This window comes from Scyliorhinus canicula, chromosome 6 (genome assembly GCF_902713615.1).
Source record: "Scyliorhinus canicula chromosome 6, sScyCan1.1, whole genome shotgun sequence".
In the NCBI taxonomy this organism is placed as follows: Eukaryota; Metazoa; Chordata; class Chondrichthyes; order Carcharhiniformes; family Scyliorhinidae; genus Scyliorhinus; species Scyliorhinus canicula.
Window position 1 is genome coordinate 180,256,057 of NC_052151.1, and position 12,777 is coordinate 180,268,833.

At 43.9% G+C, this 12,777-nt stretch overlaps 1 protein-coding gene across 7 annotated transcripts in view; it reads left to right on the top strand.

Annotated features, from left to right (window-relative positions):
* Positions 1 to 12,777, top strand: part of lyst (lysosomal trafficking regulator) — a 397,928-nt gene that overhangs the window by 204,853 nt on the left and 180,298 nt on the right. For 6 of the 7 annotated variants that reach the window (XM_038800534.1, XM_038800541.1, XM_038800536.1 and 3 more), the window contains exons 10-13: positions 2,540 to 2,606; positions 2,771 to 2,880; positions 4,486 to 4,912; positions 7,700 to 7,853. In XM_038800534.1, coding sequence (XP_038656462.1) covers positions 2,540 to 2,606; positions 2,771 to 2,880; positions 4,486 to 4,912; positions 7,700 to 7,853 — 758 coding nt within the window. The remainder of the gene's footprint in view (positions 1 to 2,539; positions 2,607 to 2,770; positions 2,881 to 4,485; positions 4,913 to 7,699; positions 7,854 to 12,777) is intronic. The other variant, XM_038800535.1, reaches the window with a different exon arrangement.

Below are 12,777 nucleotides of genomic sequence, written 5' to 3' on the forward strand. Positions count from 1 at the left end.
AAATCCCTCCTTGGTGAAGCTCACAACAGCTCCATTTGAGGCTTTCCCACCGACGGTGACCCTTCCCCTCGCCATTCTCAAAATTAGTGCTGTGCCACAGGTCTCTTCCAACTCCTTTGCCGGGTCTTTAACTGTCTTCTGCTGGGTCTGATAGCCAGTAGACATGCTAATCTTGGGGGGAACCTTTTCTGAATCTTCCACCTCCACTTTTATGTCTAAACTACCCCTTCAACGGGTAGAAAGTGACAAAATTAACGCTTTTGAGGTGGAGCTGCCCTGTGTGCAGCCAATCACTCCATGGCCGCCACCGGAAGTATCAAGAGAAAAACATACTTGACCTCGTTCTCACCTCTCTGGCTGTCACAAAGGGATCTGCCCAAGCTAGTATTGTATCACCACACAGTCCTTGTGGAGACAAAAGTCCTGTTTTCACATTGAGGATACCCTCCATTGTGTTGTGTGGCTTTAACAGTGCTAACTGGGATAGGTTTCGAACAGACCTAGCAATTCAAGACTGGGCATACGTGACCCTCAGCTGCAGCAAAATTATATTCAACCACAACCTCATGGCCCGACATATCTCCACTCTACCATTACCACCAAGCCAGGGGATCAATCATGGTTCAATGAAGAGTGCAGGAGGGTATGCCAGGAGTTGCACCAGGCATACCTAAAAGCAAGGTGTCAACCTGCTGAAGCTACAACACAGGACTGTGTGTATTGAACAGCATAAGCAGCAAGTGATAGTCAGAGCTAAGTGATTCCACAGCCAATAGATCAGATCCAAGCTCTGAAATCCTGCCCCATCCAGTTGTGAATGGTGGTGGACAATTAAACAACTCACTGGAGGAGTCTCTACAAATATCCACATCCTCAAATGTGCTTGGAATCCAGCATACCTGTGCAGTAGGTAAGGCAAAAGCATTTACAACAATCTTCAATGAAGTGCCAAATGAACAATCCATCTTGGCCTCCTCTGGAGTTCCCCAGCATCACAGCTGGTTGGAGTCAGATCTAGCACAAAGGAAGATCATTGTTGGATGTCAGTCATCTCAATTCCATGACGTCACTGCAGGAATTCCTCAGGGTAGTGTCCTAGGCTCAACTATCTCTAGCTGCTTTAACAGTGACTTACCTTCCATCATAAGGACAGAAATTGAAATGTTTGTTGATGATTTTGGGTGCACGGTAGCACAGTGGTTAGCACAGTTGCTTCACAGCTCCAGGGTCCCAGGTTAGATTCCCGGCATGGGTTACTGTCTGTGCGGAGTTTGCGCTTTCTCCCCGTGTCTGTGTGGGTTTCCACTGGGTGCTCAGGTTTCCTCCCAGTTCAAAGATGTACTTGTTAGGTGGAATGGCCATGCTAAAATACCCTTAGTGTCCAAAAATGTTCAGTTAGGTAGGGTTATTGGGTTACGGGGATAGGGTGGACGTGTGGGCTTAGGTAGAGTGCTCTTTCCAAGGACCAGTGCAGACTCGATGGACCGACTGGCCTCCTTCTGCACTGTAACTTCTATGATTGTTCAGCAACATTTGCGACACCTAGTATACTGAAGCAATCAATGTCCAAATGCAGCAAGATCTGGACTATCTCCAGGCTTGGCTGACAAGTAGCAAGTTCCTTTTGTGCCACACAGGTATCTGGCAATGACCATCTCCAACAAGAGAGAACCTAACCATTGCCTCTTGACATGCAATGGCATTACCATCGCTGAATCCCCTGCATGCTGGTGTTACCATTGACCAGAAATTAAACTGATCTAGCCATGTAAATACTGTGGCTACAAGAGCTAGTCAGACTAGGAATCATGTGGTGAGTAACTCAGCTCCTGACTCCCCAAAGCCTGTCCACTATCTACAAGCTACAAGTCAGGACTGTGATGGCGTACTTGCCACTTGCCTGGATGAATGTCGCTCCAATAACACTCACGAAGCTCGACACATTCCAGGACAAAGCAGCCCACTTGATTTGCCCAACATCCATAAATGTTCACTCCCTCCATCATAGATGCACAGGAGCAGCAGTGTGCACCTTCCACAAGATGCACTGCAGGAACTCTCTGAGCTTCCTTAGACTACCTTCCAAACTCATGACCACTACTATCTAAGGGCAAGGGCAGCAGGTCCATGGAAAAACCATGACTTGAAAGTTCCTCTCCAAGCTACATATTGTCCTGACTTGGATATATGTCACCGTTCTTTCACTGTCACTGGGTCAAACTTTTGGAAATCCCTCCCGAACAGCAGTGTGGGTTTACCTACACCACAGAGATGTAACGGTTCAAGAAAGAAGCTTACCATTACCTTGCGGCTAATTAGAATGAGCAATAAATGCTGACCTAGCCAGCGATACCCACATCCCAAGATTGAATAGAAAACAATCCAGTTTAGTTCCGTGTCAGGCAGAACTTGAGCTGTCCTAATTTCAAAAGTATTAAAACTACCCAGAACGGTCTTTGTTATGTACTTTGATGTAACACTATGCATTTACCATATTATTCTTATAATTTTCATTTCACAATATTTTGCTTAATTTCAGGGAGCTGTAAAAATTATTGTGAGAGGTTTTCAGAATATTTTGAGTCAATCTGAGATGGCGTTTGAGGGTATGTGCAATCTTTCTTTTCTTGAGATTCTAATGTCATTGAATAGTTTAAATGCAAGTGGTGTTTAGCAAACTGCAAGTTCTTTGCTTAAATGTGACTGTTACTAAATCACTAGTTAACTATGAAATTCAAGATCCTGTAACCATTTACATTTGTTTATACAGAGTGCCAGGCAGTGCTTGTGGAATTATTGGTGACTTTAATCAGCTCCAGGTTGTCAGCTGAAGAGTTGACATTCTTTATGAGACTGTTTTTAGAGAAGACCCCTCCAACTGTGAGTGAAATATCTGCACTATTCTAATTAAAATGCATTATAAAACAGATAACAGTAGCCACTCCCAAGAGAGAGGGCAAATCAGAGATTTAATTTACTAATCGCAATAACCTTGTGACGAACTTCCAGGAGAATCCAAAGCAAAGTCCTCAATGACATGCATAGAATTGTTCTCAAAAGGACATGAATACTAACCGTGACATTTATGAAAAGAGCAAACTCCAAATTGCTAAATATTCTGGCGGCCACAGTTTTTGCAGGAGAGGTTGTGTGGAAGCTGGCAACCTTTTTTGTAGTTTTTGTTGACTTTTGGGGCTGTGATCTTTGAAATGAAATGAAAATTGCTTATTGTCACAAGTAGGCTTCAAATGAAGTTACTGTGAAAAGCCCCTTTGAGGAACTATGTGAAAGATTTGACTGTTGCAGTCCCTTGCTTTAGCTGTGGGACTCTTCTTAGCACTTCTGCTGGATACTGTCAGTAGGTTAATGTGTGGAGCTGTAAACTAGCCTTTTAATAATTGGCTGTGTTCTCAACTTGGTAAGCCTGGCATCAGAAACTTAGTATGATAACCAATTTAGAGCACTTGATTAATTTCAGGCATATCAAGCTGTGTGGCCAGTTAGTAATTTGGGTTGTTCCAAACATTTTTGCTGTAAAACTGCACACCTCACAAAGGCACCATGACAGCTACATTTTGTCCAGAAAAAACAACAGGCAAGATGAATTTATTATCTGGTGTATTTGAAACATGTACTGCTTGGGGCGGCACAGTGGCTAGCACACCTCTAGGGTTCTGGGTTCAATTCCAGCCTCGGGTGACTAATTGTGTGGAGTTTGCACTTTCTCCCCGTGTCTGCATGGGTTTCCTGCTGGTGCTCCTGTTTCCTCCCACAGTCCAAAGATTGCAGGGTAGGTAGATTGGCTATGCTAAATTGCTCCTTAGGGTCAAAAAAGGTTAGGTGGGTTACTGGGTTATGGGGATGGGATGGAGGTAGGGTGCTCTTTTCAGGGGGGCGATGCAGACTCGATGGGCCGAATGGCCTCCTTTTGCACTATAGGGATTCTGTGGTTCTCTATTCAAGCAAGGAGAACCTCTATCATGAGATAAAGTAAAAAGCTAAACTTGAAAACCGTTGAAACTGACCGGTGACATATTAATAAGTATACAGTCCACCCACCTGTACAGAAATATCTTCTGTACTTCAATTGACAGCAAGACACTAATAGATGGAGACTAAACAGTTGTTTAGCAAGAAATTACTTTGTTGTCAGTGCATCAACTTTGCAAGACATAAGGAAGGAGAGACAAAAGGGAAGAATGAAGGGATTGAGGGTTGGTGGCACTCGGAAGGATAAAAGATGGCAATGTAAAACAACTGGAACAATATTGTGTACCTGCCTTAGTAATTTATTTCCGGAATTTGCTCTGTAGCTCTTCATATCATAAATTGTGAGCTTTGTTCATCCAGTGCTCCAAAGATTCTAGAGTAACCCGCGAGTTTCATTAACTAAAATATGAAAATCTTGCTGACAGAAAGCAAATAGATTATCAGTCTTTACAATGAAATACTTCTTGAAGTATTGTTTTTGTTCTTGTATTTCAGAAAATACTACTTGGAGGAATTCTGAGGATAGTGGAAGCAAATGTTGACATGATCCCAATGCAGTACCTTAGCTTCCCAACACTATTCAGCACTACTAGTTTCAGTACCATTTCAACCATACAGAAAACTAATACTACTCCCACCAGCAAGAGCTCTAGCCTTCTAAAACGAGTCAAATTTCCACAGCGCCAGAGAGAGACGGAATCTGAAGGGTACACCCACCAATTGTCATCACCTTGGCACGTGGCTCCACTGCATTTGCCACTTGTTGGTCAGAACTCTTGGCCACATATGTCAGACGGCTTTAGTATCTCTCTATGGTTAAAAGTGGAAGTCACCAGTGGACCGGATGGGCCACTTGAAAAAACAAAGAAACAAAGACGAAACCATCTCGCTACTTTCAGAGAGAGTAGTTTTGATGGTACGGGTAAGAATCAAATTCAGTTCTTTGCTTTTTTATGAATCTATGAAGTGAGTAAACAAACTTGTTTCAAAAGAAGTTCCTGTCAATAGAGTTCAGTAGCTGTGGGTCAATGTGGCACATTGTGGGAGCTTGCAATACATAAATTGTCTACCATATGTTGCGATTACAAGTACGAAGTCTTAGAACACCAGGTTAAAGTCAAACAGGTTTGTTTCGAATCATTAGTTTTCAGAGCACTGTTCCTTCCTCAAGTGAATTCACCTGAGGTGAATGAGGTGAATCCTCATTCATTCACCTGAGGAAGGAGCAGTGCTCCGAAAGCTAGTGATTCGAAACAAACCTGTTGGACTTTAACCTGATGTTGTAAGACTTCTTACTGTGCACACTCCAGTCCAATGCCGGCATCTCCACATCGCGATTACAAGTGACCACAGTATAAAAATATTGATTGACTGGAAAACACTTTGGGACATTGAGGTAGTGTAAAGAGCTATATAAATAAAGGTTGTTACTTCTTCATCAGGTAGCATTGACTTGGGGGAAATCCTTGTATAACCTTTTAATTGCATACTTAGCAAAATAACAGCAGAATTGATATTGTTTTCTCAGTGGAATGAAAGATTAAATGTGCTGCATTATCATCCTCTCACAGTAACAGTAATAATTTACAAAGTAATGATTGTATAAATTCAGACCTTGAATACAGCTATGGTCATTATCTAATATCTGCAAGTTACGTAAGGGGTTATCCACTATTTCCATTTTCACAAAAGTACAGAGAGAGATCTTTGTTTGCTCCACTGCTTCTGGTGAAAAAACATGAAGTCACAAGAAGCGATTATCCTTTCAGCATAAAATAGTTCTTCAAAAATTAACTCCTTCTTGAAATACCATTGATAATCTTAAAAATGACAATTACAGCAGACTGTTACTATATGTAGAACATGCAACAGCTAAACTGTTGAGAGGGAAGATGGCCAATATAAACATGCATCAAATACATTGATGGATTATTTAAGGATAGAATCAAATCACTGGATGACAATGGAAGGGGATTAATTTAAACAGCACAAATTTTTCCTCTCACTACCCATATGTAAACAGAAAGGTGTTTTGATTTGTTTCCCTCTTTATAATTGCTGGAGTGTTTCCCAACCCTTTGATTTTGGTGCGATCCAATTTTGTATTAATAACCCCACAGAAAACTCAAGATTGGGTTAGTTTATTTGTGCACACTCAATGTGAAATAAAATTTGCAATATCACACTCGGGGATAGAGAAAAGAAAGATTTACAGCACAGAGACCACAGAGAAAATGAATATTGCTTCACATGGGTTCCAGAGTCCAGAATTAAAGTCCAATGAGGTAGTCCTTCACAGACTTTTCAGGTTGAAAAACCAATTCAGTTTATCGGTAGTGTTGACTTCACATGATGAGGAATCAGTTTTGTAGGCGATGGTACAAAAGTTCCAGCAGAAGCAGTGTAGTTGGGCCAGGTGTTCAAAATAGGTAGAGGTCCTTTTCTGTGAGGCTGCCAGTTAGATGATAAACAGCAGACTTGGGTATGCAATTCAGCAAGGCAACATGCTCCAAAAGCCAGAGGCTCATGTCACATGATCTCTTAGCTCTTTCTAAAAAGATGTGTATCTAACATCCGGGTTCTGGATAAACCATTAGGAATTGAAAGGAAGGTAGCGGGGCTTTTGAAGACTGCTGGTAGGGATGAATCTTAGTGGCTCGTCAGAGATAATGAGGTGTGAGTTTTCCTAAAACTGCCAAGTGACTTCTTTTGTTCAGGGGTCACAGACTGAAATAGTTCCAGTCATTTTAAGGATCTTTGCTTAGTTTTAAAATTTTAGATATAACGATATATACATCTGTATATTAAAGAATACTTCTTGAGGTCTTTGTTCCTCACAATATTTTAATAAAAATTGCTAGAAACATCTTTTGACTATTTATCTTATGGCAGACTAAAAAGTAAATCCTTTCAGATATGCATTCCCAGCTGAAAGAGATATTCAGGAGAATGGATCAAAATCTCTGTTATAGCTTTAGAGAAAGACTTGCAAATATATTTTGAATCTTTCATGAACAAAAGTGTTTTGCAGGCAATTCCAAACATATTCACCTTTGTAGGAAACCCAGCTGCCAATTCACACACAGCACCGAGGCACAAGTGGGGTATTAATGAGCTGGATAATCTGTTTTAATAATGTTATTTGAGGAATAAACATTACCCTAGAAAGCAGGGAAGATTTCCTGCTTTTCTTCAGTTAATGTTATGGATCCTATGTCTATCGGAGAGGGCAGATGGGGCCTCGGTTTAATGTCTCATCCAAAAGATGGTATCTTGAATAGTGCTACATTTACTTTCTATTGCCCTGGAACATTGGCCTATGATTTATGTTTCTGGAATGGGGTTGAACTCACAAATATTTGACTCAGTGCTACCCACTGAGCCATTGCTGACATCTCGTAGAGCTATTGCTAGCTCATTGTCTTTTTGAGTTCAGCTTCCATCTGGGGAATCAGTGATTCTATCCAATGGCATTTTCTGCAGCTCACACTTTCACCTGAGATCAACGTTAGAGGAGACAAATTTCCTAGTTGCTCGATCAAATGCCTGACTGCATTCAGATAATAACTAACCATGTTATTTTGTTCTTATTGTATCAACATGTGAAGGAAAGTTAAGCCATTCTAAGGAGCTCTGATGATCACATGCTTGTCTGGTGCTCACCCACAATTTGAGTGATGCATAAAAGTAATTTTGTTTTATTTTTCAGAGTATGAGAAAACAGCAGGCTTAGAATGCTGCAGCACTCCAAACTCTGGTGATAAATTGGTTGAAGATGGGTGCCTTCATGTGATTTCATTGGGGTCTAAAGTAATCATGCTGCAAGTATGGGCTGATTTGAACACAGGTGGCTTTACATTCAGGTAGAGTACTAACTGCTGAAGAAGAAACAAGTACAGGGTGCCCTTTTCTGTTATAAAGATGGGTGAAGGAAAATCTACTTTTGTACAAACTGAATACCTCTCTTAATTTTTGAATGCCCATGGCTGCGATAAACAATGAGACTATTTGTAATTTTGGGGACGTTGACTGAATTCAACTATTGTAAACTGTTTTGGAACTATTCACCTTTATAAAGCATGTGGCATTAGAACATAGAACGATACAGCGCAGTACAGGCCCTTCGGCCCTCGATGTTGCACCGACATGGAAAAAAAAACTAAAGGCCATCTAACCTACACTATGCCCTTATCATCCATATGCTTATCCAATAAACTTTTAAATGCCCTCAATGTTAGCGAGTTCACTACTGCTGCAGGTAGGGCATTCCACGGCCTCACCACTCTTTGCGTAAAAAACCCACCTCTGACCTCTGTCCTATATCTATTACCCCTCAATTTAAGGCTATGTCCCCTCGTGCTAGCCACCCCCATCCGCGGGAGAAGGCTCTCGCTGTCCACCCTATCTAACCCTCTGATCATTTTGTATGCCTCTATTAAGTCACCTCTTAACCTTCTTCTCTCTAACGAAAACAACCTCAAGTCCATCAGCCTTTCCTCATAAGATTTTCCCTCCATACCAGGCAACATCCTGGTAAATCTCCTCTGCACCCGTTCCAAAGCTTCCACGTCCTTCCTATAATGAGGCGACCAGAACTGTACGCAATACTCCAAATGCGGCCGTACTAGAGTTTTGTACAACTGCAACATGACCTCATGGCTCCGGAACTCAATCCCTCTACCAATAAAGGCCAACACACCATAGGCCTTCTTCACAACCCTATCAACCTGGGTGGCAACTTTCAGGGATCTATGTACATGGACACCGAGATCCCTCTGCTCATCCACACTACCAAGAATTTTACCATTAGCCAAATATTCCGCATTCCTGTTATTCTTTCCAAAGTGAATCACCTCACATTTCTCCACATTAAACTCCATTTGCCACCTCTCAGCCCAGCTCTGCAGCTTATCTATGTCCCTCTGTAACCTGCAACATCCTTCCGCACTGTCTACAACTCCACCGACTTTAGTGTCGTCTGCAAATTTACTCACCCATCTTTCTGCGCCCTCCTCTAGGTCATTTATAAAAATGACAAACAGCAACGCCCCAGAACAGATCCTTGTGGTACGCCACTCGTAACTGAACTCCATTCTGAACATTTCCCATCAACTACCACACTCTGTCTTCTTTCAACTAGCCAATTTCTGATCCACATCTCTAAATCACCCTCAATCCCCAGCCTCCGTATTTTCTGCAATAGCCGACCGTGGGGAACCTTATCAAACGCTTTACTGAAATCCATATACACCACATCAACTGCTCTACCCTCGTCTACCTGTTCAGTCACCTTCTCAAAGAACTCGATAAGGTTTGTGAGGCATGACCTACCCTTCACAAAACCATGCTGACTATCCCTAATCATATTATTCCTATCTAGATGATTATAAATCGTATCTTTTATAATCCTCTCCAAGACCTTACCCACCACAGACGTTAGGCTCACCGGCCTATAGTTACCGGGGTTATCTCTACTCCCCTTCTTGAACAAAGGGACCACATTTGCTATCCTCCAGTCCTCTGGCACTATTCCTGTAGCCAATGATGACCTAAAAATCAAAGCCAAAGGCTCAGCAATCTCTTCCCTGGCTTCCCAGAGAATCCTAGGATAAATCCCATCCGGCCCCGGGGACTTATCTATTTTCACCTTGTCCAGAATTGCCAACACTTCTTCCCTACGCATCTCAATGCCATCTATTCTAATAGCCTGGGTCTCAGCATTCTCCTCCACAATATTATCTTTTTCTTGAGTGAATACTGACGAAAAGTATTCATTTAGTATCTCGCTTATCTCCTCAGCCTCCACACACAACTTCCCACCACTGTCCTTGACTGGCCCTACTCTTACCCTAGTCATTCTTTTATTCCTGACATACCTATAGAAAGCTTTTGGGTTTTCCTTGATCCTACCTGCCAAAGACTTCTCATGTCCCCTCCTTGCTCGTCTCAGCTCTCTCTTTAGATCCTTCCTTGCTTCCTTGTAACTATCAAGCGCCCCAACTGAAACTTCATGCCTCATCTTCACATAGGCCTCCTTCTTCCTCTTAACAAGAGATTCCACTTCTTTGGTAAACCACGGTTCCCTCGCTCGACCCCTTCCTCCCTGCCTGACTGGTACGTACTTATCAAGAACATGCAATAGCTGTTCCTTGAACAAGCTCCACATATCCAGTGTGCCCAACCCTTGCAGCCTACTTCTCCAACCAACACATCCTAAGTCATGTCTAATGGCATCATAATTGCCCTTCCCCCAGCTATAACTCTTGCCCTGCGGGGTATACTTATCCCTTTCCATCACTAACGTAAAGGTCACCGAATTGTGGTCACTGTTTCCAAAGTGCTCACCTACCTCCAGATCTAACACCTGGCCTGGTTCATTACCCAAAACCAAATCCAATGTGGCCTCGCCTCTTGTTGGCCTGTCAACATATTGTGTCAGGAAACCCTCCTGCACACATTGTACAAAGAACGACCCATCTAATGTACTTGAACAGTCAATATTTGGAAAGTTAAAGTCTCCCATAACAACTACCCTGTTACTTTCGCTCTTTTCCAAAATCATCTTCGCCATCCTTTCCTCTACATCCCTAGAACTATTAGGTGGCCTATAGAAAACTCCCAACAGGGTGACCTCTCCTTTCCTGTTTCTAACCTCAGCCCATACTACCTCAGAAGAAGAGTCCCCATCTAGCATCCTTTCCGCCACCGTAATACTGTCCTTGACTAGCAGCGCCACACCTCCCCCTCTTTTGCCCCCTTCTCTGAGCTTACTAAAACACCTAAACCCCGGAACCTGCAACAACCATTCCTGTCCCTGCTCTATCCATGTCTCTGAAATGGCCACAACGTCGAAGTCCCAGGTACCCACCCATGCTGCCAGTTCCCCTACCTTATTTCGTACACTCCTGGCATTGAAGTAGACACACTTCAAACCACCTACCTGAACACTGGCACCCTCCTGCGAAGTCAAATCTGTGCTCCTGACCTCTATACTCTCAATCTCCTGTACCCCAAAACTACAATCCAGGTTCCCATGCCCCTGCTGAATTAGTTTAAACCCCCCAAAGAGCACTAGCAAATTTCCCCCCCAGGATATTGGTGCCCCTCAGGTTCAGATGTAGACCATCCTGTCTATAGAGGTCCCACCTTCCCCAGAAAGAGCCCCAGTTATCCAGAAATCTGAATCCCTCCCGCCTGCACCATCCCTGTAGCCACGTGTTTAATTGCTCTCTCCCTATTCCTCATCTCACTATCACGTGGCACGGGCAACAACCCAGAGATAACAACTCTGTTTGTTTTCGCTCTGAGCTTCCATCCTAGCTCCCTAAAGGCCTGCCTGACATCCTTGTCCCCTTTCCTACCTATGTCGTTAGTGCCAATGTGGACTACGACTTGGGGCTGCTCCCCCTCCCCCTTAAGGACACGGAAAACACGATCCGAGACATCACTTACCCTTGCACCTGGGAGGCAACATACCAAACGTGAGTCTCTCTCGCTCCCACAAAATCTCCTATCTGTGCCCCTGACTATTGAGTCCCCAATTACTAATGTTCTACTCCTTTGCCCCCTTCCCTTCTGAGCAACAGGGACAGACTTCGTACCAGAGGCCCGTACCCCATGGCTTACCCCTGGTAAGTCGTCCCCCCCACAAGCATCCAAAACGGTATTCTTGTTACTCAGGGGAACGACCGCAGGGGGTCCCTGCACTGACTGCTTCTTCCCAGTCCCTCTTACAGTTACCCATCTATCTCCAGTCTTTGGTGTAACTACTTCCCTGAAGCTCCTATCTATGACCCCCTCTGCCTCCCGAATGATCCGAAGTTCATCCAGCTCAAGCTCCAGGTCCCTAACACGGTTTTTGAGGAGCTGGAGTTGGGTGCACTTCCCACAGATGAAATCAGCAGGGACACTGACGGCGTCCCTCACCTCAAACATTCTGCAGGAGGAGCATTGTACTGCCTTCCCTGACATCACCTCTAGATTTTAAAAAAAAACAAGAAAAAGAAAAAGAAAGGAAGAGCTTACCTGATATTACCTCAAACCCTGCTCCCGCTGAAAGTTAAGCAAATTTAAAGGCACTCACTCACCTTCATGACAGGCCCCTGCTCCCGCTTCCCAACCACCGTGGGGTAGGGGGGTTGGTTAGAGGAGGAGGTAGGGTGGGAAACACTCACAAAGTGTTTCGGGTTTAACTGTCACTTGCCAACAGCCCTTCCACAAACCACCTTCAACTTAGGCTGACCGCACTGCACGTATGCAAATTCCCCCAGAACAGCTGATCAGTAGCTTTGCTCTGCTGCCCTCTGCTGGATGCTTGCTTTCACTCAAACTCCTTGGGTCTCCTTCACCGGTTCACCTTCAACTTAGGCTGACCGCACTGCACGTATGCAAATTCCCCCAGAACAGCTGATCAGTAGCTTTGCTCTGCTGCCCTCTGCTGGATGCTTGCTTTCACTCAAACTCCTTGGGTCTCCTTCGCCGGTTCACCTTCAACTTAGGCTGACCGCACTGCACGTATGCAAATTCCCCCAGAACAGCTGATCAGTAGCTTTGCTCTGCTGCCCTCTGCTGGATGCTTGCTTTCACTCAAACTCCTTGGGTCTCCTTCGCCGGTTCACCTTCAACTTAGGCTGACCGCACTGCACGTATGCAAATTCCCCCAGAACAGCTGATCAGTAGCTTTGCTCTGCTGCCCTCTGCTGGATGCTTGCTTTCACTCAAACTCCTTGGGTCTCCTTCGCCGGTTCACCTTCAACTTAGGCTGACCGCACTGCACGTATGCAAATT